At 40.6% G+C, this 25,209-nt stretch overlaps 1 protein-coding gene across 1 annotated transcript in view; it reads left to right on the top strand.

The window, feature by feature from the left end:
• LOC103194374 (carboxyl-terminal PDZ ligand of neuronal nitric oxide synthase protein) overlaps nucleotides 1–25,209 on the top strand; it is a 560,749-nt gene that overhangs the window by 343,364 nt on the left and 192,176 nt on the right. The window contains exon 3 of the mRNA XM_007937765.2: nucleotides 4,283–4,375. Within this exon, the coding sequence (XP_007935956.2) occupies nucleotides 4,283–4,375 (93 nt within the window). The remainder of the gene's footprint in view (nucleotides 1–4,282; nucleotides 4,376–25,209) is intronic.

The following is a 25,209-nucleotide window of genomic DNA, read 5'->3' as shown; positions in this document are numbered from 1 at the left end:
CTATGCAATCCTAAAGAATAACCTAGAATCTGCAAAACACCACATAATGTAGATGAAGTTAGTGGACATTATGCTGAGTGAAATAAGTCAATCACAGAAGGACAAATATTAGTCTGTTATTGTAAAAGTCAAGGTAGAGGTAAGTATTGATTTGGGTGAAGAGAAGGGCAATGTACCAAAAGTGAGTGATCAGCATGGTGGTATTGAAGAAGAGAAAGACACAGAGAGATACATGGGAGGTACAGACAACAAAGATGAACCCTTTTGCACCTACAGTACTGCATTGTCAGTGAAGGCAAACATGGGTATATGGGCGGACAGGCTGAATTATTAGGTATGTCTATGCAGCAGGGAGTGTACCCAAGACCATGTATAGGGTTGGCAGACAATGGTCCTATAAGTTTATGCGTATGATCTGAATTCCCAGGTGTATAGTAGAGCTGACAAGGGACAGGGTTGTTGTCACTTCTTGGTCACAGCCAGCTACCCAGAGGGCCTGAGTAGTTGAACCTGTGGGCTCAGGACCATAGTTGCAGGGGACATCAAGCTCAATTGGCATAACATACTATACAAAACATTGTTCCACCTCCTACTTTAGAAAGTAGTGACTGGGATCTTAAAACCTTGCAAGCAGCCATCTAGATGCAACGATGGGTCTCTCCTCATCCAGAGCAAAGAAGAATGAAGAAAAACAAAATTCATGGAAACAATTAGTCCTAGCGACTGGTACACCATCTGATCTGCAACCTATACGACTATGAGACCATAAGAACTAGATGGTGCTCAGCTACCACTGTCAACCACTTGAAGGGGGATCTGTGTAGGAGATCCTGGATAGAGAGGGAGAACAATGTAGAACAAAACTCAAAATCATTTGGAAAAAAAAGGGGGGACCAGATTCGCTGGTATGATAGAGCCTGGTAGAACCACTGAGACTATGGCCCCTAGCTGCCCTTTGGGTCTGGAAATGAACCCACACCTGTGGCTTCCAGTCAAAAAAAAGACAGGCTTATAAGTTCAACATTTACTTGAGGTAGATACACTCCTTGGAGACAACGATCATGGGAGAAAGAAGGGCTGTTTATGCACAGGGAGACAGCTCAGGGGGCAGGAGTGCATGGAGGGATGGACACAGGGAAGAGGTAACTATCGGGAGGAAGTGGGAGCCTTTGAATTGTGGTGAATTGTGGTCAGTGTCGTGAGACAAAGTGTATGGAAAGTGAATTTGCTCTGTAAATTTTCACCCAAAATCACAATTAAAAAAAAAAAAAAAATCAGCTATTATCAAAACATCCAAAGATTCTTCAGGGAACTAAACATTGTCAGTAAACACAGACTGCTAAGGGTCAGCTATATATATGTATTTGTATGTGTGTGAAAGCTCCAACCCTGCCCCTCATCCCTAAGAATGTAATTCTGTTAACTTGATTTCTGCAGTAGAGTCTTCAGCCCATGGTTGGGCTGGTCCCTTCATTAAATGCTCCTTAGCAGTTTTACTTATTCAGCTTCAAGTCTCTGCTTCCTTTCTCAGACACTAGCTGGCACTGAGACACAGGGTTAGGAGGCGGCTCTGGGAATCAGGGAAAAGGAAACATGGAGAAGTCAGGAGATATCCAGAAACCAGGCAGCTGGTCTGTTAGCAGCTCTCTGTCTTGGCAGTCAATGTTTCTTACTCACGTCACTCGTGGAGTGTTTACTCTTGGCTCTTGTTGGATCTGAACTCCTCACTCCTGCCCAATTTCCCCTTGATGAGCCTCACTGGTGGCATACTGCACTAAGTTCCAGGGCTGCTATTAAATGCATAGTCTCAAGGCTCAGCTTATGAACTCCAAACACTTTACCTTGGTCTTCCTGGTAGCAGTTGGTGGTCTAGGACTTTTATTATGTTGCTCTTTAGAAGATTAGGCCCTGTAATGCTTAATCTCTTCTTGCTGGTGGGACTCTGGCCGCTAAAACAAATGTATCAGGTCAGCCTGTTCACATTGGGTGAAGGGGCCAGACTTGCTGGCATAGATGCCTGGGCTGGCATGGGCTTGGTGGGATGCTGGCCTGAGCTGCAGTTGGTGGCACCAGTAGTCCTATTTATTCATCAGTTTGTGAGTCGCTGGCAAAGGCTGAGCAGACTGGATACCCATCCTCCAGATCACAGATGCTTCCTCCTGAGCCCGCCTGCCCAGGTAGCTCTGCACCTAGGAGCAGCAAAGACTGGGGAAAAGGAGGGCTTGTCCCTGTATGTCCCTTGTTCTCTTTGTTTTTGTCACTCCCATTACTTCTCCTCTCTCCAAATCCATTTTTCCTTCCTGGAATGAGCACAATATGTACATGGTTGTCCAAGTGAAGTGCAATTGCCATATAAACAAATGGTTTGATGCTAATAAACATTTAAATATCTTCAGATACTTGATTTTCTTACAGTTCAGTGGTTCCAGTAGAACTGGTTTCCAATACAACTGCAATTTGCATAATAATTTTTCAGTTGCAAAGAGGTTGGGACATCTGACCAGCACGCAGGTGGAATAGATGCAGACTGTGTCCAACCTTATAAACAGCACTCAAGTAGGACTGGCAGCTATAACAGGACCTTGAGTCCTATTTCATGCACTCTTCATTTTGAAGCACTCCAGAGCATTCCACCAGCTGTTGTAAAGGAGCACCTGTGTTGTCACTGTCATTGAGATTCTAGAGGAAATCATTTGGTCATGCTTTTCCATGTAGTCACTGTGCCAAGAGACCCTGACAGAGCTGGCCTGGAGCATGTGCACACATTGAAATAGAGGCTGTTTTCCACTCCCAAAGAAAAAGTGCAGTTTGCATTTTGAGTTTTGAGATCAGGGTATTAAATGGCGTGGCCAAGGTTGTCAAAACACTTAGAAGTAGTTAAATTTAAGATACTCAGGCAATAACCTGGCTGGGTGCCTCTTGCCCAGCTTGGATGGGGTTTCTTAAGTAAAAAGGTCCCAAGGAAGCATTAACCAGTCAAGAAAGAGAAGTATGTTGGGCTATAAGATTCTTCTAGAAATATAAGACATGTAAGGATCTGGCTTTGCTGGCAAAATGCTCTCTGAAACTAGGGATGGGGAGAAAGGTACAGTGGCTGGTAGAGGGAGGTTCTTAATATTGGCTGCTAGGTTTTTGTTGCTAGAAAAAAGAAAAAGGATGTATGTGGTGGTTAAGAGAAACACACTAGACGAGACCAAAGACAATGAAACAGTCAAGGACAGGCCCATCCATTTTTTGTTTTGTCCATCTCTGGGTGCTTCAGGGACTCTTAGGGTCTTCCATCTGAGTTCATCATTCAAAATGCACCCTTCTGCACTCCCTTTGACTGGCCAGAGCTGCCCGGACTTTAGTGAATTTGTCAAAAGACTGGCACTGCTGAAAGGTAGGGCTTATTGAAAGTTCATGTGAGTGGAGGTAAATGCAGGTGTGGTCAGGAAGTGTACCCAGTTCACCTCTCACAGTAGGCACAAGGCCAAAAGCCAGTGAACTTGCTGATTCTCTCACCCAGAAGTAATTTCAGTTCATCTAGGACTGCACCTGATCCTAATGATGCAGTTAGAGGTACACATTGCAAACTGGAGCCACGTCCTAAAGTGGATGCCAATCAGACACAACCTGAGCTTTCACTGGCTTGTTGCCACTGACCTTCCAGAATACATTCTAGCCCCAGCATCTTCAGGCTAATAGTGCTGTGGGTGGACTTGGAGACTGTCCCACAGATAATTAAATGAGTTTGAGAATCAAATTTGTAGAGAACAGCTTAGAATTAATAACTGTCTCTTAGTGTGTAAAAACTCAGACATGAAGACTAGTGCCAGCACTTCTTAATCTTCATTAGGGATAGAATGGAATTTTAGCATCCTTTTGTTAGCCACAAGGAAAATTTGCCCAACAAGGTAAATTTTTACCTGACAATGAAAGTTGTTAAGTGATGGGATGAGTGGTTGAGGGTAGGCTCTAGACTTCTGATGAGATTTTCGAATAGGCTGTTTTCCCCTCCTTAGGGTGAATTCAGTTCATTCCAATAGTCCTCCCTGATGGCTGAGGGGTGGAATTGGTAACCATGCTGAGTTCCTATTCCAACCTAAAGATTCCTGCCCCTGATTGCAGACATCCACTTGCTTTTACATTCTCTGAGCTGCTCCATATCCCCAGGCACTGGGCCAACACACTAGACCTGGCTGGGCCCAGCCTCTGTTTTCCAATCCACGAGATAGGTAGGATTGTGCAGATGCACCAATCTGATTGGATTGTGTTTCTTTGTTCTCCTCTTCCTTTCCAGTATGAGTTTAAAGCCAAGAACATCAAGAAGAAGAAAGTGAGCATTATGGTTTCAGTGGATGGAGTGAAAGTGATTTTGAAGAAGAAGAAAAAGGTAAGTGGCTCTGAACCAGTAACCGGTATGAAGAGGAAAGCAGGGAAAGGTGTGGGATGCTTTCTCCTTCTAGGTCACTCTCTGGACAGAGTCCTTCCCTTAATTGGCAAGGTCACCCTCTTTGACCAGCAGCCAAACTGAAACGCCACACCTGGAGCAGAAAGTGAGGCAAGAGCCATTGGCTGTCCCACTGGGTGACAGAAGCCATCTCCTGTCACATCCTTTCGTGCCCTTCCCCATTTTGATACCTTTACCTTTGAATATTATCTTGGGAAATACTTCCAATTTAAGTGATAACAGTTAAGTAACAGGGTTCCCTGGGAAGAGTGGATAAGAGGAGGTTCCATTAGTAGCTGTCCCCTTGTGTTACAAGAACAGTTAGTCCCACATAAGGCAGCATCTAGCCCCATTGTGCAACCTTGTGTCATCGTGTGCCAATTGCTGCTGTTTTAGCCTGTCTGTTTAATTAGTACCCCAAAACCTAGCCATTGCTGCTGTTAATTGTACAAATAGTATCTGTGGGGGTGGCAAGGGTGGAAGGAAGAAGGGGGAGGTATTGATCCATACGTGCACTTGGTATTCTTCTGAGTTGTGGTTTAAACAAGTGAGCATATGTTGTTTAAACACTTTACTGTTTTGTGTTAGTTCTGAGTATGTGTTGTGAGAGAATGATGTTAACACCTTGGAAAGACTAGATTTGCATAATGGAGTGTGTTTGTGTTTCTGAAAAGAAATGGAAAAGGACTGGTTGAATGGAGATATACGAGAGCCCTTTTTCCTATTTTCTTGACTCTGCTTTTTTTTTTTTTTTAATGATGCTTTTGTTTTCTATTTATTGATGGTAGCACTGTAGTGTCAGCTGTCTTTGGTTCCGACCTTTTTAATTTGATCTTTATTCAAATGAGACTCAAGGCAAAACCCCAGGGAGAGAGCGTGAGCTTATGGAACACAAAGATGCGTACTTAGTAGTGGGCAACATAAATTTGGAGAATCATATAGTGAGAGGGATCTTAAAGGGTAGTAGTCATCTTGTCAATCCAGTGCCTTAAATCTTCTTCACAACCACCTTGGAAAGGACATTGCCCAGTGTATGACTAACACCTCTGGTAATTGGAAATTTACTACATCCTGAGGTAACACATTTCATCTCTGGACAGCTACAAAGTTGTCTTCTATATATTAAGCTAAAATTTATTCTCTTAAATCTTTAGGGATGGTTCTAGAAAGTGTTCTGTGGCTATGAGGTTGGAAGTATGTAGGGAAAAAATAGAACATAATATATTGTTGATAAAGAACCAACTCCTTCAAAACTCAGCAGTAGTATGGAATTTGTAATAGCATCTTAAGTGTCTTTGACTTTATAAACCTCCATTGTGGAAACCTCAGTCTCCATCTTGTTCTTACTCTGGGGATATCTTCTCCGTCCCCTTCCTCCACCCCACATACATGTACATGGGGTTAACCATGAGATAATTTGTAGAGTATTGTCTCTCAGGAGTTTCTGAGTTGGACAGTCACTGAAGCAACCTAAGACTTAGCAGGTAGGTGAGACCCCTGGGCCCCAGTTAAAGAAATTATAGATAATGACAGTGTGAATTTATAAGTAAGAGAGATCTCAGAGAAAAACCGAGCCAGCGCAACCCAAGCTCATGAATCAGGGAGCCAGGTTGAATCAGTACTTGGCTTTTGCCATGTGTCAGATAGCTTTACTCAGCCCTTCACATGACAGGCAAGAGGTGGCTTGTTGCTCTCTGTCAACTGGTAAGATAACAATTGCCATTTGTGGGTGCTTTCACATCCCTTATCATCCATCTCTTCATCAGTACTATGAAGAAACTCTTTGTGGATGTTTTTCTTACTCACTGTTCTGACATCCAGTCACCTGGGGAAACTAGCCACAAAGGCAAAGTGGCATTTTCCTCCCAGAACTCAACCCTGGGCCAGAGCTGAACTGTCAGCCTTTCAGAGTCAGAAACCCAAACTCATCAGTATGTTGAAGTTATGACCTTTAGAATATTAACCCTAACTGGCAAAGCTCAAAAGAGGCTGGTGTAGAAACTAAATCACCTGTTTCTTAAGTCCCTTTGGGAAATAGAAGTCTCACAGACTAGATATTTTCATTAGCTTGACAAGCACATGTTCTTTCAATGAGAGGCAAGTGATATGAGAAGACAAATTATTAGAGGTTTGGTCAGTGAGCCCAGCAATGAAGCAGGGTGGCTACTTATATGAGAGTAATGCTTTTAGGCCTTGGGTTCTGCAGTAGATGGGTCCACGGGATGGTTCCACATATTAGCCTGGTTGGACACAAGCTATTCCTGGCGTGTGTTAGACTCTGCCAGCATTTATTTCCGTGACCATCTGATTTCTGTACTTCCATGGCTGATGACTCTGGCATCTCTGTACCACCCCCATCCACCTATGCTTCTGACTGGCACACTCTTTGTTTAATTTCAATCAGATTATATTTGAAGACCTACTTTCCTAGGAGCTGTTCTGTCCCTTTTGAGTAACTTTTTGTATAGCTTTGATCTGGTCCATTATGGGTGACTTCATAGTTTTGCTCTTACAGGACAATCTTATTTCTCATTTCACTGTCTCTCCCATTGGTGGTGTTGTCAGATGCTGTGGAGTCTGTTTCAACTCCCAGTAGCCCTGTGTACAACAGAACAAAACACTGGCCAGGCCTGCGCCATCCTCACATTCGTTGCCGTGCTTGAGCCCATTGTTGCAGCCACTGTGCCAATCCATCTCATTGAGGGTCTTCATCTTTTTTGCTGACCCTCTACTTTACCCAGTGTGATAGCTTTCTCCACTGGTCCCTCCTGATCAGATGACCAAAGTATGGAGACGGAGTCTGGGCATTCTTACTTCTAAGGAGCATTCCTGTTGTACTTCTTCCAAGACAGATTTGTTCTTTCCATGGTATTTTCATGTTCTTCACCAAAGTCATAATTGGAATGTATCAATTCTTCTGCAGTCTTCTTTATTCATTATCCTGCTCTCACATACATATGAGGCTAGGTTTGGGTTAGGTGCTCTCTGGTCTTCAAAGTGACCTCTTTAACACTCTAAATCTTTAAAGAAGTCTTTTGCAGCAGACTTGGCCAGTGCAATATGCTGTTTGATATATTCTTGATTGATATATTCTTGACTGCTGCTTCCATGGGTGTTGATTGTAGATCCAAGTAAAATGAAATACTTGACAACTTCAGTGTTTTCTCCATTTGTCATGATTTGCTTGTTGGTCCAGTTGTGAGGATTTTTATTTTCATTATGCTAAGATGTAATCCATACTGAAGGTTGTAGTTTCTGATTTTCATCAGTAAGTGCTTCTGATGAAGCAAGCAACGTTGTATCATCTGCTTATAGCATGTCGTTAATGAGTCTTCCTCCAGTCCTGAGGCTGTGTTCTTCATATAATCCAGCGTCTTGGATTATTTGCCTAGCATCCAGATTGAATAAATATGGTGAAAGGATACTGCTGTGATGCATACCTTTTCCGATTTTAAACCACGCAGTATCCCTTTGTTTTGTTTGAACAACTATCTTTTGGTGTATGTACAGGTTCCCTACGAACACAATTAAGTATTCTGGAATCCTCATGCTTTGCAATGTTATCAGTAATTTTTTTATGACCCACACAGTTGAGTGCTTCTGCATCTCCCCTTTGTATCATGTACTATATGCAGTGTTATCCCCACTGTAAGAAAACGGCAGTTCGAGAGTCAAAGTATTTTGTCTGAGATCACGTAACACATAAAGGTAACAGTGTGCTGCAGTATCAACTGGAAGAGAAACCAACCTCCTTCTATCAAGTAATTGAAAATAAAGGTGGGGAAGCATCTCCCAGAGGGAATCCATGGGACCTTGTGACTCACTTTGAAACTCCATCCTTGGTAATCTCTGGTGTAGGTTCACTTTCCAGCTGGCCCAGAGGAGAAGTGATCTAAGAGGTCTCCTCTAGATCTGTTTCTTCTGGTGCCAGGCTTGGGAAAGGAGAGCCTCCCATCTTGTTTCCTCCACCCATGCCTGGTGTCTGTTTCGGGGCTGTGGCTGTGATTTGGATAATGCCTTTAATCATGGTGTTCATTTTACACCGCCTCTTACGGATGAATGCACATTAACAGCAATCAGCCTTTTTGTCATCTGGTTCCCATGTGACATCCCTCTGTTATCTGAGTTTGCTGATAGCACTGCACTTACACACACACTGTCTCCTTCTCTCTTTCTCTGCTTATTGAATTGATAGGGGGTGAGACTAGACATGCCATCATGTAAATGCACAATTTTCTCCAAGGAAATGGAACAGCTGGCAAAATTCAGTGATGGCCATCATAATCAGGCTAAGAAATAGAGCTGTTGCCAGGTCACCTTAGGTGTAGCAACTGCTATAGCTAATAGTCAGCCAGAAGGCACTGTGTGCATCCTGACATTCTCTGCTGATTAGTTAGTGCCCTGGCTGGGTTAGTTGGTAAATATATTGAACATTCCCCTACTCCAGCAAAATAGTGTGTTGATTGTTTCTGGGTCAGTGTGGCATGCTAGGAGGACCCTTCAACTGAGACAAGAAGAGCTGAGTTCTACCCTTCCTGGCTGTGACTGTGAGTTTGATCTATAAAACAAACAATTGGGCTACATAATGCACTGTAAGGATCCACATGAATCCACTCCTCTAAATGTGGAGATTGATCGAGTCCTTACCTTCTACTTATTCACCCTCATTTCAGATGCCCCCATGGCACTCTTTCTCTCTCTTAATGTAGTCACCCCTAGGTCAGCTAGCTCAGAGCTCACAAATTAAAAGGACACTGTCCTTCAGACTGTGAAATAGGCAGACACTACCTGCAAGTTTGGGAAGTCTGACACCTCAACCTTCTGACTGGCTGGCCACAAATTTGGGGCTGGTTTCCCACTACCTCTTCAGGATACCAGCTGCAGTCTCAGAAGTCCACATAACAGCCTTACTTTCTGACCCCTGGTTCCTACTACCCCTTCGGGTTCAATAATTTACTGAAACAATTCACAGAACTCACAGGAAGAATACTATACTTAAGACTACAGATTTATTATAGAAATGGATACGAACAAAGAGACATACAAGGCAAGGTCTTGGAGGGTTCCCAACGTGAAGCTTCTGTGTCCCAAGGGATGACATGCTACCCTCCTGAAAGCGGAGGTACTCATCAACCAGGAAGCTCTCCGACTCTCTGTGTTCACGGCTTTTATTGACCAGTCCTGAATGATAGAGCAAATCATGTCTCCTGAGGCTAGTAGATACTAACCTTCCAGGTGAGTCTTTTCTGTCCTGGCAAGCTCCCACTCAGCAGCACAAATGTTCAGGTGTGGCCTGCAAGTCCCAGACAAAGGCACTCCAATTATTCTGTGGTTATTTCTCAGAACCAAGGACAAAGGCTACCTTACTTAGGGTAAAACTAGGTCCATTATCTTACAGATAATCACTTTGACTTTTCCAACTCAAGTATTCTGTGCCAGTAGGAAGCAAGCTTTTCAGTACTTGAGCATATGTACATAGAAGTTGTCTGTACTTACTTAGGTCTTCAAGTAACTACCAGGCTACAGAGAAAGCAAATTTCAACCACATGGTGTTGCCTTCTAATCCTCCAGGGCAGAATTGGTCCCTCTGAGGTCAAACATCTCCCAAAGAAGCCACTGAGCTTCCTCTACCACCTCAGCCTTTCAATGGTGATAGTGGTATGCTTCCTGGCTGAGAATAGCAACTTCTTTATAAGGATTCCCTCCTTGTCAGTGAGCTTTTTAAGGGAAGGGACCAGTCAGGCCCAGCATTTAACTAAGCACCTGGCACATGTAGTATGTTTTCAATAATTATGACCATTGCCTGGCTAGGTGAATTAATGAACATTATCTGTGTGTGATAATATCATTAAATCAGAAAGAATTAAAGTATTTAGCATTTGACTCCAATTCCCTATAATAAAACAAGGATAAGAGCCTATCACACACATAGAAAGGCCTCCATGGAAATGACTATTTTTATTATTAGTAGTAGGAGAACTTGTTCAGGTGATTGAGCTTAAGGACAAGAGCAGGCAGTAGCCAAGATATTGTAATCATCTCTCATTGAGATTTTTTTAAAATCTCTTTTTGGTTATATTAAGAAGTATCTAAAAATGCTGTATTGAACTGATGCCAACAGATAATGAATCTTAGATTCTTTTAAATCTTAGTTTATATTTGTGGTATGAATCTAGTTACTAAGAAAATTGGCTTCACTTTGATGCCTTTCAGTCTATACATTTTCAACTCCTCAGTAGGCTCAAATAATTATCATTTCTGTATAAATAATAATGATTACTTGTTAGGATATTGAAATTAAACTATAGCACCATTTGCTAGAGAGTAGAATCTTGACTAAGAAAGATTAGTCTTGAACTTCATCCAAGTGGGTTTTCTATTAAAGGACCTAAGGAGCCCCAGTTTCATGTGGTTTTTCTTATAAACCAATAACTTTGTTGAATTCCCCTAAAGCAACATTGTAGAAAGATTCCATCATTCTTATTAACAAGCATTTATTGTGTGTTTACCATTGTCAAGAAACTGGGTAGAATATATAAGAACATTAGACATGGACCCTTTCCAGCAAAATTAATTATTTTTGAGAGCACAATATGTTTACATAGGTCTAGAGTAGCTCCTATACCACTGCATTATAGTTATTTATCTCTTTCCCCCATAGGCTGGAGCATGGACCATGTCTTCTTTCAAATTACATTTCATCTGTTTAGAAAGCTAGAAGGCAAGAGGGAGCAAACCAATGAAGTCATAACACACTAAAATGATAATGAGAAGCACTAACAATAATATCTATGCAAAAAGGGCAAGGAGGCCACATATTTTGACCTCCTCTAATCCCACAAGAGGAAAACAGAGTCGTCATCAATAACCCAAGGGCTATTCCTATTAGGCCAGACATGCTCCCTCCCTCCAGCCCTTTCACCAACCGTTCCTCCCAAAGCACCCACCACCTCTCTCCTGGGTTCCATAATTCGCTGCAGTGGCCACACAGAACTCACAGATTACAGGGTTTATCAGGGAAGCAACAGGCTACAACTCAAGTTCAGGAAGAATGCTTAGTCTCTCTCCCAGCCCACCGTCCCTCAGCCAAGAGTCTCTCACAGTCTCTTTCCCAGCAGGGCTGGTCCCTCGGTGTCTCACTCAGCAATGTGTGTCTCTTGCGTCTCTTTCCCAGCAACACGTGTCTCAGGAGCCTGTGTCTCTTTCAGCAGCACGTCTTCTTCAACCAGCAGTCAGAGAGTGCGTTCTGCCTCCAGGAGGCCTCCTTTTGAGCCCGGCAGAGCGGCCAAACTAGCCAATCATAGCATCAGAACTCTAAGCCCCCGAGAGAGTGGAAACCTCCCGGAACATTGTTTTGTGCCACTCCCAACAGAAATACTCCAGGTGGACAACTTCAGCAATCAGGAGCTCCTTAGTTGCTCATAGAAAATCCCACCTTGGAGTTTACAAAGACTTATGGGTAGAAAAGCCACACTAATAATTTACTACACTGCAATCTAACACTGACATTGAGTACTGTTTGCCAGGACTTCTTTCATACACTGTGTACTCACAACTGTCCAATGAGGTACGTAGCATTTTTTGTGTATAAGTGTGTGATTTGGTTGAAAGTTTACAGAGAAAATTGGTTTTCCATTCAACAGTTCATACACATTTTGTTTTGTGACATTGATTACAATCCCTACAATGTACTAGCTCTCTTCCCACTTCTCCCTGTTTACCATTTCCCTTTGTCCTTCTTTCCTGTCCTTTAGTCTGTCTTTCTTATCCCTTCCTGCCTTCTGAGCTCTATCTCTGCATCTCAAATGCTATCTTTTCAATATCATATGATTGACTGTTCTAACAAGTGAGTACCTCACTGGTGTTGTTCATTTATAGGCTTATCATTTGGCTAAAGGTTGAGCCACAGGAGTAAGTTCATTTCCAGGCTTAAAGGGTAACTAAGGGCCATAGTCTTGGGGTTTCACCAGTCTCTAGCAGATCAGTAAGTCTAGTCCTTTTTTTTTTTTTTTTTTATGATTTTGGGTTTTGTTCCACATTTTTCTCCTGCTCTGTCCAGGACCTCCTATTGTGATCCCTTTCAGAACTGTCAGCAGTGGTAGTTTGGGCACCATCTTCTAGTCTCAGGGTCATGAAGGCTGGGGTTCATGTCATCCATTAGTCTTTTGGACTAATTGTTTCCTTGCATCTTTGATTTTCTTCACTCTTCTTTGTTCTGGATGAGGAGAGACTAATAGTTATGTCTTAGATGGCTGTTCACTAGCTTTTGAGACCCCAGTTGCTACTTACCAAAGTAGGATGTAGAACATTATCTTTGTAAATTATCTTATGTCAGTTTACTTTAGTGCCCCCCAAGCTATGGTCCTGAGCCCCCAGGCCTCGTGACTTATTCCCTCAAGGTATTTGCTTATGACTAAGAAGTTTTCATAATTTTACCCCTTGTGTGTTTGCTATGTGTGTAGGTACTAACCTTCTTAGAGTCCTTTAGAAAAATGATACATTATAAGAAATGGCTAATTAATCCAGAGTCTTTAACTTCTAACCTCCACTCTGTCACTGAGACATCATATCTCAAGAAAACTCTTTTCCTGCCCAAACACTAGTGTTATACTGTGGAAACACAGAACTCTGATCTAATAGGGCAAGTAAAAGAGGCACTTAGAACTGTAGGGCCAGAATTTAGAAGAAGGAACTTTTGAAATCATCTAGGCCAATCCCCTAATTAATGTGGCAACAGAGGACAAAGGAGGCCAAATGACCTCCTGGTCGCAAGGCCAACCAGGTTGTTAATGACAGAGTCAGGGTATAAATCTAAGCCTCCAAACTGCAGTCTGATCCTTTTCTCACTATGTTGTATTTCTAGGCCAGGATATTCTGATATATAAACTATATTCTGCTGGTTTTTAAACAGGCATATTAGGAATTGCATGAATTATGGGATGATATTAAACACTTGGAGCTCTGGTAGCATAGTGCCTAAGGCACTTGACTGCTAACCAGAAAGCTGGCGGTTCAAACCCACCAGCCACTCCTCGGAAGGAAGGTTGGGCAGTCCTACTTCCATAGTGATACTGCCTCGGAAACCCAAGAGGGGTCGCTATGAGTCGGGGCTGACTCAACGGCAAATAACAACAACAACAACAACATTAAACACTTCTGTTTCGAAATGCATTTTCTATATGCACATGTTATACCTGAAGGTGAGAGATAGCTATATTTTCAATTTAATCCTATTCTATCTGGAAGCCTGGAAAACATGTTAAGCTGAGTTAATATGGACTTTGCAGTTGTTGGGGGTTTTAAAAGATATTATGATTGCTGTCAGGAGCATGAATAATTGTAAGGCTTACAGACTTTATGACATGCTTACTGATAATTTTCAGTAGAGATGGGAAATAAATGTCAGCAAAAATTCTTCCTTCACTGTTGGGTTCCTTTCCTCAGGAAAGACTTCAAACATGCCATATCCATTTCTAGGTTCCAAAAGGAGGCAGGACCACTGTGATGATTATCCCTGACTTTTGTTTTCTATTGCTGGCACTGTTCCAGTCAGACTGACATCTGACTTACTTCCCATGTAATATCCTCTACTGGGAGCTTTTAGAATGATTAAATGGTCATGCATTTCCATGGAGGACTTGACATTTACACTCATTCAATAAAGGAGAGGATATATATTAACGATACGCTTACCTCCATTCAGTGGTCTTATATACACAGCAAGCCCTTTTTTGCCTTCTTTTGTAGGGGTAGAGAGTGGGGGCAAGGTGATGAAAATTTTGATGTTATCACATGGTATAAAAAACAGAACATGGGGTCTAAAGACAGAAGAGTAGGATTGGGTGACCTTGGGGGAAAATAATTTAATTTCTCTGAGCCTCATTGTTCATCTATAAGGTGGAGATCAGTTTTGATCATATAAAAGAAAGTGTTATATAAAAATAAGTTGTTCCTTTGGAGGATATTATGCTGAGTGAAAGAAGTCAATCACAGAAGGACAAATACTGTATTAGTTCATTATTATAAAAAGTCAAGGAAGCTTTATGTATGGAAAGAAACTTTCTTTGTTGGTTACCAGGAGTGGGAAGGGAGGGGAGGGAACACTACAAAAGTTTTAAAAATTAAAAAAATTTTATTAGAATAAAAAAAAGTAAATTGTTCTTTGCTTAAATGGAAAAAAGGACTTATTGCTTGGATCAAATAGAAAATTTCTTGTGAGAATCAAAATGAAGCATATATTTATGAAAAACCCACAACTAACATCATACTCAATAGAGAAAGACAAAGCTTTATTCTTGAGATCAGGAGTAAGACAGGGATGCCTGCTGTCACCACTTCTATTCAACATTGTACTGGAAGTCCTAAGTAGAGTAATTAGACCAAAAATAAATAAATAAATAAAGATATCCAAATCATGAAGAAAGTAAAACTATCCCTGTTCAAAGATGGCATAATCCTGTAAAGAAAATTCCAAAGAATCCACAAGAAGGCTACTAGAGCTAATAAAATAATTCAGCTAAGTTGCAGAATGTAAGATCAATGCACAAAAATGAGTTGAGTTTCTGTACATCAGCAGTGAGCAAGCTGAAAAGGAAATTAACATTAAATATTCATCTAAAAGAAGAAAATACTTAGGAATAAATTTATCCAAGGGGTGAAAGATTTGTACACTGAACATGTTCATTGATTGGAAGACTTAACAATGTTAAGATGTCAGTACTACTGCATTGCTAACTGTGTAGTAAGGATCAGCATGAATCCAGTTCCCAACTGGAAATGGACCTAGGCTTCACCTTCTCATATCTCCATTTCTTGTGCCACATAGCACTTCCTCATACTTGACTGTTTGAGGCCAGGTTATCTTATTCCTGGCCATCCTGAGCCAAGTGAAAATAACATAAATCAGAACGACTCTGTGCTTCTGGTTGACTGACTGTGCAGCCATCTGAATCCTGCCACCCACAGAGCAGTTTTTCTTTTAGACCCTAACCACTCAGTTAGGTCATGCCTAGCAGGTTAGGATTGACTGCCTATGCATTTCTCAGACCTTCCAGCCACCTAGAGCTGAGTCTTCATACAAGTTAGAAAGAATGTTTTTCAGACTGTCAAACAAGCAAATGCCAACTTCTCCTGGTTCATTGCCCCTTGGGGGTTTATTAATTCCTTGGAATGACTCACAGACTCCACTGACTGCTTCTGTACTTACAAACCAAACCAAACTCACTGTCATCGAGTCGTTTCCAACTCATAGTGATCCCCATTGGGTTTCCAAGACTGTAAATCTTTATGGAAGTAGTTCACTCAGTCTTCCTTCCATGGAGCAGCTGGTGGGTTTGAACTGCTGACCTTCTGGTTAGCAATCAAGTCCCTTATCCACTACACTAGTTACCCATTTATTGTAACCAGAAAGGAAACAAATGATAAGGCACATAGGTCTCCCTCTGGAAGAGGTCCTGGCACAAGACTTCCATTGTCCCTAGGGATGTGCCACCTGCTCTCCAATCCAGGAAGCCCACCTACTTCCCAATTTAGGGATTTTGATAACAATGTGTATGTATGATTGGAGGATCAGTGCATAACCTTGATTGAGTAAATCAATGAATATGTGTGATTGACTGCATTCTTTCCTGATGTTAGTTGCTAAGGATGATCTGGCATTTGCACACAATCTCAAGTGCTGTCTCGAGCTTTTCATAACAAAGGCACCTGGATAGCTGGGGAATTCCAAGGATTATTTTCAGGAACTGAAGATAAAGGCAACATCAAGTTCTTTGTCCCACAGCTACCCAAAGTGATCTATAGATTCAAAGCAATCTCCATCAAAATTAGAATAGCTTTTGTTGTTGTTGCAGAAATAGAAAAGCCCATCCTCACATTTATATGAGGCTGAAAAGGGGTCTCATATAGCCAGAGCAATATTGAAAAAGAAGTAGGAAGTAGTAGAAGTAGAAAGGCTCACAGGTCCCGGTGTCAAAATGTACTGTAAAGCTATGGTAATCAAAACAATCTGGTACTAGTATAATGATACCAAACCAAAAAAAAAAAAAAACCACTGCTGTTGAGTGGATTCCACTTCATAGAGACCCTTATAGGGTTTCCAAAGCCATAAATCTTTATGGAAGCAGACTGCCTCGTCTTTCTCCCACAGAGCAGGTGATGTGTTTGAACTGCTGACCTTTTGGTTAACAGCCCAATGCCTTATCCACAGTGCCATCAGAGCTCCTTAGTATAATGATAGGCCAACGGAATAGAGTTAAGAGTCTAGAAATAAACTCACATATCTATGGTGAGTTGATTTTCATCCATTCAATAGGGAAAGAATGTGGAAATGGATAGGTGTTGCTTAAGAGGTACTAAGTTTCTATTAAGGATGATAAAAAAATTTGGTAACAGATAGTGGTGATAGTTACACAACATGGTGAACACAATTAATGTCCCTGAATTGTACATGTAAAAATGAAATGCAAATGTTTTGTTGTATATATTTCACCTCTCTCTCTCTCTCTCTCTCTATATATATATATATAAAAATGAAGCAGATAAAGGTGACTTTCTTCTATCTTCACTTTCTTTTCACTCTCTGTTTTACTCTGGAACCTCAGAGATGCACACTTCAAGACAGGATTGAATGCCTATGGAAGAAAATGGGCGGTAATCTGGAAAAGGCTGAGGTAAATGTCCGACTGCAGTACAGGTCTGAGTGAAAGAGGGAGGAAAGGCCAGCAGGCCGGCAGGCAGGCAGGCTGGGTAGAAGTACCCTAGACTGCAGTGAAGCCTCAGGAAGGTTTGGCATGGCAGTTGGAGTACTCAGGCCCTAATTGGCTGTAAGAGAATTCCTGTCTTCCTGGATTAGGCCTGCCTCCCCATGCTCAATCATTGGCGGGGGTCAGCCAAAGGAAGCATGGCCTCTATACAAATGCAATGATGGATTTCAGAGTGTAGCAGCTGGGGCCCTTGGTTAATTAAGCTTCCTAATTGGAGGTCTGGAAGGTGCGTTCTTAAGGCCATACTTCCTTTCTCACTCCAGAAAAGAAAATTTTGAATAACTGCCATATGAAGTGGAGCCTTCTACCAAGTTAAACTATTTTTATATCTCATTGACTTTTTGAATTGCCTTGGAACAAGGCATTCATAGAGAGAAAGAGAAGAAGGGCTAAGTTAACTCTAGTTCACAGGCCTACTACAGGGCTCAACAGTGCTATGAGTGTCCTTGGTGAGTGTGAAAGGGACAATAAAAACAAGAGAAAGGAGTTAAACATATACACGCACAGAGTTGGCAAATGACACAGTGCCAGACAGGTTCTCCTAGGGCATCAATCTATTCAACCATGTACTCTTTCCTCCACTCAAAATGTTTTTCCAGTTGCTTTATATTTCTGGAGCAACAAGAAGGCAGATCTGTGTCTCACTGGGCACTTGGTGTATTGACCTCTCTGCTGTTACTGTTCGTTCTCCCAGTGGTGCCATGTGAGGCTCTGTCAGCACCTGGACTTCAGGTTGAAGGAAGCTGCGGACCAGGCCCCTCATTCCTCCTGGTTCTCTTTGGCTCTGTGCTTGAAAGCAGGCTGTGAAGGGCACTCTGCCTTCTTCCTCAGGGAACTCAAAGAAGTGCTGATGGTTTTAGTGAGGCCTTCTCTTCCCTTTTCCTTTCTTCCGCTCCCATCTGGATTTGAAATATTTTCATTTCCTGGCATACCTGGAGACACAGTCAATTCAGGACAACAAGTAGCAAAACTGAAATTTCCCTCACATAGTGACCAAGACTCCATGTTCTCATTTGCAAGCATTTAAAAAAAAAAAAAAAAAAAGGCATCAAATGTGGCTTGGAGTTACCTGAGTTTTCTGAAGATGGTTAAACTGAATTTGGCTGTAGTTATGTAGAATGTAGTAATACATTCTTTATCCTGTGGTTGAAGCCACCTTTGACTTATAATCTCATAAAGCTGCATCATTAGGATAGCCCCACCCCTGCCCCATTTCTAACTTGAAACGATTTCTTCCTGATTTTTTTCCTTAAAAGACAACTTCTATATAGAAATGTGAGGAGGGATAATTTGTGTTTTTCATTTTTTGCTTTAAAAATTTTGCAGAGTAGAACAGATATGTAGAGATGATTCTAGACCAAGAGAGAAGAATCATCAAATTGTTTCTGAGTTTAAGACACTGGTGATGTATATACAGTAGAGCTTCCTTCTGAGTTAAGCCACTTGCCATGTTGTGTTGACTTTGAATTATACCAGAGTAGTGGAGTCTAAAAAATCAGGAGAACTTGGTTTCAGTCTTCCCTCAGCTACTAACTAAGGGTGTGACCCTGCTTTAGTCACTGTACCTTTTAGAGTCTTATTTGAAAGATGTTGGGTTGTGTAGGACATTGAGTGGGTGACTTGGAGGGAAAAAGAGCTTTAGTTTCAAAGTTCTTGTATTTTTACTGAGGTGATTGGATTAAAAAGCTCCAACTATATCTAAGGTCTTAGGTTCTTGAATAACTGAAACATTGGTGAATCCCTGTTACCCCACAAATCCTTTGAATTATCTTGATAATTTCCCGATCTCTTCGTAGATATAATAGACTCACCCAAGAATTACTACAAGACCTTTTGAGGGAGAGAGCTGGATTTTTAAGGGATTTTCAGAATAGGAAAGTAAGTTGATGAAAGATCCTTGTAGTTTCTTTTCAGGATATTCTGTATAGAGGCTAGTACCTCTTTTCAGTTGCCTTTTTAAGTTGAGTCATTTCAACTCATGGAGACCCCATGTGTCAGAGTAAAAGCAGGCTCCATAGGGTTTTTCAGTAGCTGATGTTTTTGGATCAACAGGCCTTTCTTCCAAGGTCCTTCTGGGTTTACTTGAACCTATAACCTTTTAGTTAGCAGCTGAGCATGTTAACTGTTTGCACTGTCCTGATGGTGCAATGATTTAGCACCCAACTGCTAACCAAAAGGTTGGCAGTTCAAACTCACCTAGTGACAACTGGAAATCTGTTTCTATAAAGATGACAGGCTGGGAAATCCTATGGGGGCAGTTCTCCTCTGCCACATGGAATCACTATGAGGTGAAATCACCTTGATGGCACCTAGTAACAATAGCAAACCTCTTTTAAAAGTATTTTCTGGCTGTTGTGGACCATCCAAATGTTCAGCCTCATTAAATTAACACAAGGTAACCTGGATGCATGATCTCCCCATCCTCTCAGTCAGGTCTGCCAGAGAAAGAAAATAGTTGTTCTATAGTATTTTGCCTCATTATTCTTTCCTTTTAATTAATGTTTAGTTATTTATATAGAATTGCAAGCTTATTGCTAGGATGGAAAAAAAAAAAACATGAGCTAGCTAGCACTCAATACATCCTCACTCAGCCTTCTAGTCAGTTTGGGTGCAAAAATATGCAGCAGGTCATAAGAACCATCTACTGTTACTGGGGCCTCAGCGTTGTCTCTAGTGAACAGGCTAGGATTAAATATTCCTCGAAAAAAGGATTTGATAGAGTAGACTTGGGTCATTTTGTCATGGAGCTCAACTCTTGGTTGTTTTATGGCAGCCCTTAGTGGCACTTGAGCTCTTTCATGTTCAGTCAAGTGCTTATCCTGAGCCATATCAGACAGGGGCAGGGTGGTGAGGTTGGTTTAATACACACAGCATAAACCAAATCACCCACACTCAGAATACTCTTTGGGGCTGCCTTCCACTGACCCTCACAACAGGTCAGTGGATTTGGCAGCTTCTTGGAGTTTCATGGCTTCTTTGGTGCATTCAGTCACTTACTCTTCTGTTGTCTTTGAAAAAAGCAGAGCAGCAAGGACTCTCAAGAATAGAATTTTCTAGTTGAAAATAGAAATACTATTTGATCCAGGAATCCCATTACTAGGTATACATCCTAAAGAAGTGAGAGGCAGGACACAAATAGATATATGCTCACCCATGTGCACTGCAGCACTACTCACAATAGCAAAGAGATGGAAACAACCTAAGTGCTCATCAACAGCGGAATGGATATCAATACTGTAGTACATACCTGCAATGGAATACTATGCAACACTAAAGAATAATGTAGCATCTGTGAAATACCACATAACATGGATGAATTTGGAGGACATTATAGTGAGTGAAATAAGTCAGTCACAGAAGGACAAATATTGTTATTAGTCCACTATAATAAAAAGTCAAAGAAAGGTTTACATATGGAAATAAACTTTATTTGTTGTTTACCAGGGGTGAGAGGGGAGGGGAGGCAAACTTGCTAGAGAGGTAAGAGACAAGTATTGATTTGGGTGAAGTGAAAGGCAGTATACCAAAAGCAAGTGACTAACACAGTAACACTGAGAAAAAGAAAGACACAGAGAGGAGCACAAGAGGTACAGACAACAAAGATAAACACTTTTACATGCACAACGCTGCATCATCAGTGATAACAAACATGAATCTATGGGTGGATACATAAGTAGACAGGCTAAAAGGACAAAAAAGAAAGATTTTTCTGATAGTAAAAACATGAGAAAACCGAGTATCCATTCCCTCAAGAGGAGAGCAGCCTTGGCTATTACCTCCCCAAGTGTTCAATTCACAGTGGCTGTTTATTGAGTAACTACTGATGGTGGATCCTGGCTGGGGACAGTGGTTAATGGGATCATGACCAGCTGACTGTCTTTAGAGTATTAAGAATCCTCCTTGTGCTAGGCCTGAGACTCCAGAAGAGAATGCTGTCTGAGAAGGGGGTCCTCTGGTTGAGGATTTCAGTATAACCATTCTTTAGTGTAAAATAGAGGCTCTCAATGCCAGGGTCACATTAAAATCACCTGAAATGTTTGTGAAAGCTATAGATTTCTGGACCTTAAACCTATTGAATTAGTGCCTCAGAAGAGGTAGAGCACAGTCATCTGTAGTTAAAAAATAATACAAAACAAACAATTGAAACAGGACTTTTGCTTCTGGAAAGATAGAGTTGATACATTTTCCCTATTCCTCTAAGTACACCTGAAAACCTTGAACATTACATATAAAAGAAACATAAGATTCTGAAAGGTGGAAAGAAGAAGGTATCCATCTGGGCCATCTGAGGACCTTGGGACCTAAAGAATGATACAGTGGTGAGTTTCTTTGGCTTTCTTTTTGCCTCATAGATCCCAGACCTACTATATTTTTCTAAAATAACGCACCCACGCATATAACATATAGCGCATAGCACACCTAGGAAACTAACACATGAGGGAGTTACACATTTTGTAAAAAAGCATATAATGTGCATGTTATTTGCGTAAAAATATGGTAGAGCCAAAGAAGCCAGTAATGTGGATATACTGATAGTGACAGACACAAAAAGCTCTGACAAAAGCCTGCTTTCTCTAGCCAAAGGACAGTTGACAAGGAAGAAAACTTTTAGACAATAACTGCTCTACTTCATCCAAACCACACAGAGAAAGCTGGCCTAATACTGCCCATTCCAGCAAAAATCCAAGTTGGAGAGCCTAGAGTTCCACCCTTATAATGTTGTAATGAGGTTCCCCAATTTTCCTTCCCATATGTTTTCTGCTAAAGCTGAGTAAGGTGTTGGGACCTTCATCCCCACTGGGTGGTAATGAGATCTCCCAACCCCCTGTGGTATCAGTGGAGACCATATGGGGAACAGTACAAGGCCTTTTGAGCTGAGGTGGTATTAGTGGGAACCTACTGGGGCTACAACTCCCACCTACAATCAGCATTAATAAGAATCCCCTTCCTCCCTTGGGTGTCAACAGAGGCCAATGGGGAATCTGAACTTCTGCTCCCACCTGGCAGTAACAAAATGACATCTGTCACTTTCTCTGTTGGAGCAGTATTACAGGAAGACAGTTAAAACAGAAGGTTTCAGTAAGGTCTAGAGTCTTAAAATGTAATACTCAGAATGTCTAGGTTCCAATCAGAGAACATTTGCCATAGAGCAGTATTACAGGAAGACAGTTAAAACAGAAGGTTTTAGTAAGGTCTAGAGTCTTATAATGTCCCAACACCTTATAAGGTCCCAACACCTTACTCAGCTTTAGCAGAAAACATATGGGAAGGAAAATTGGGGAACCTCATTACAACATTATAAGGGTGAAACTCTAGGCTCCCCAACTTGGATTTTTGCTGGAATGGGCAGGATTAGGCCAGCTTTCTCTGTGTGGTTTGGATGAAGTAGAGCAGAATGTCTAGGTTCCAATCAGAGAACATTTGCCATATCAGAAATGTCAACTACTGTGAAAAAAAGAAAATAAATAACAATACCATGATGACAGAGATGACAGAATTATCTGACAGATTTTAAAGCATCCATAATAAAAATTTAGGTTCACTAAGCAATTATGATCATTCTTGAAACAACTGGGAAAAAAAAAAAAAAAAAAAAAAGGAAGTCTCAACAAAGGAAGAGAAGAAATAAAGAATGGAATAGAAACTTTAGAACTGAAAATTCAAAAACTCAAATAGAAAACACACTGCATGAACTAAACAATGTAATGGAGGTGATAGAAAAGATTTAGTGAACTGAAGGTAAAATAATAGAAATAATGAAACGTGGTCAACATAGAGAAAATAGACCAGTGAAAAAAAGAACAGCACCTCGGGGACCTGTGGGACTACAACAAAAATTTACAACATTTGTGTTATCAGTATCCCAGAAGGGTGGGACTGGAAAAGAACTAGAAAAATAATGGCCGAGATCCAGGGATTCCATTCCTAGGTATATATACACAAGAGAATTGAAAACATAAATTCACATAAAAACTTGTATATAAATGTTTATAGCAGCGTTATTTATTCATAAGAGCCAAATAGTGGAAACAACCCAAATGCCCATCAACTGATGTACTCAAATAAACAAAATGTGGTATAACCATGGAATATCAGAATACAGTGCATTTCCTACTCCGTGAATTTTCTAAAATATTTTTAATGGTTGAAACAAAAATCATAACACTGTCTACTGTGATTCTAAATGTATATGGAATATTATGTTGTTGTTATTGTTATGTGCCGTCAAGTCGGCTCCGACTCATAGCGACCCCTCCTTGGGTTTCCAAGGCAGTATCACTACGGAAGTAGATTGCCCAACCTTCCTTCCGAGGAGTGGTGGTGGGATTGAACCATCAGCCTTCTGGTTAGCAGTCAAGTGCCTTAGCCACTATGCTACCAGAGCTCCTATGGAATATTATAATAGAATATTATTTATCCATAAAAAGAATGAAGTAGTGATATATGTTACAGCGTGGAGAAAACTGTGTGCTAGGTAAAAGAAGCCAGTCACCACAGGAATCATATTATATGATTCCATTTATATAAAATGTCCGGGATAGATAAATCGAAAGTGGAATAGAAGAGGCAAATTCATAGGCAGGGAGTTGGGGGACAATGAGGAATGACTGCTAATAGGTATGGGTTTCTTTCAGGGGATGAAAATGTTCTGGAATTAGATAAGGTGGTGGTTGCATAACTTTGTGGATATGTTAAAAACTAGAATGTACACATTTACAGAGTGAATTTTATGATATGTGAATTATATCTTTAAAAAATTGACTGCTTAAAAACTGTTGAGAACTTGCAAATTTAGTGAAAGACATAAACATACAAATTCAAGAAGCTGACCAGATTCCAAATAAAAAAAGAAATCATTCTAAGACACATCTTAGGTATACTTCTGAAAGCTAAAGGAAAGAATAAAAATTAAAAGCAAATTTAAATAACAGAGAACAACACGTTAAAAGACAAAAACCAATTCACATGACAGCATGTTTTTCATCAGATATCTATGCCAAAAGGTCATGCCATAACATTTTTCAAGAGCTGAAGGAAAAGACCTGTCAACCTAGAATCCCATATTCAGCAAAAAGGTAAAATCCAAACATTCTCAAATGAAAGAAAAATAAGGGAATTTGTTGTCAATAGAGCTACGTAAAGGAATGGCTAAAGGAAGTTGTATAAACAGAAAGGAATTGATTTAAAAAATAGATAAACTTGGGACATCAGGAAAAATGAAAGAACAATGGAAGAGAATGAAAATATGGGTAAATACAGTGCATTTCCTACTCATGAATTTTCTAAAATATTTTAAATGGTTGAAACAAAAATAACACTGTCTGTTGTGGTTCTAAATGTGTATAGATGTAGAGAAAATATATGAGACAATTATATTATTAATAGGGAAAGGAAAGGGACATAAGGAGGCAAGGTCTATACTTAAACTGAAACATGGTGACACCAGCCTGTGATAATTTATGTATATGTAATGTAATACCTAGATCAACCACTAGAAAAGCAATATAAAATGTACTAAGAAAACACATAGATAGACCAAAATAGAGTTCTAGATAATGCTCAAGTAACCTATAGGAAGGTAAGAAAGAAAAAAAAAAAGCATAGAAACAAAAAACAATAAACAGAAGAAAAAAAAAGTTTTAAACCTAACACATCAATAATTACATTAAATGTAAATGGTCTAAATATAACATTTAATAGACAAAAGCAGACCCTATAGGCATCAAAAATATAAAGACCAGAAGAACTAGATAGTGCCTAGCTACCACTGTTGATCATTCTGATGGACCCTTACAGAATGGGAGAAAAAATATGGAACAGAACTCACATTATTTAAAAGTCCAGGCTTACTGGAGCAGTTGAGACTAGAGGACTCCCTGAGACTGTTGCCTTGAGCTATTCTTTTTTTTTTTTAATTTATTTATTTTTATTTGGGTGAAGATTTACAGAGCAAATTCACTTTCCATACAGCAGTTCACATATACTTTGTCTCATGTCATTGACCACAGTTTA

This window comes from Orycteropus afer, unplaced genomic scaffold (genome assembly GCF_000298275.1).
Source record: "Orycteropus afer afer isolate SDZICR_OR568_19922 unplaced genomic scaffold, OryAfe1.0 scaffold00044, whole genome shotgun sequence".
NCBI classification, from domain to species: domain Eukaryota; kingdom Metazoa; phylum Chordata; class Mammalia; order Tubulidentata; family Orycteropodidae; genus Orycteropus; species Orycteropus afer.
Note: the sequence above shows the minus strand (reverse complement) of the source record. Positions and strands in the feature narration are given on the sequence as shown.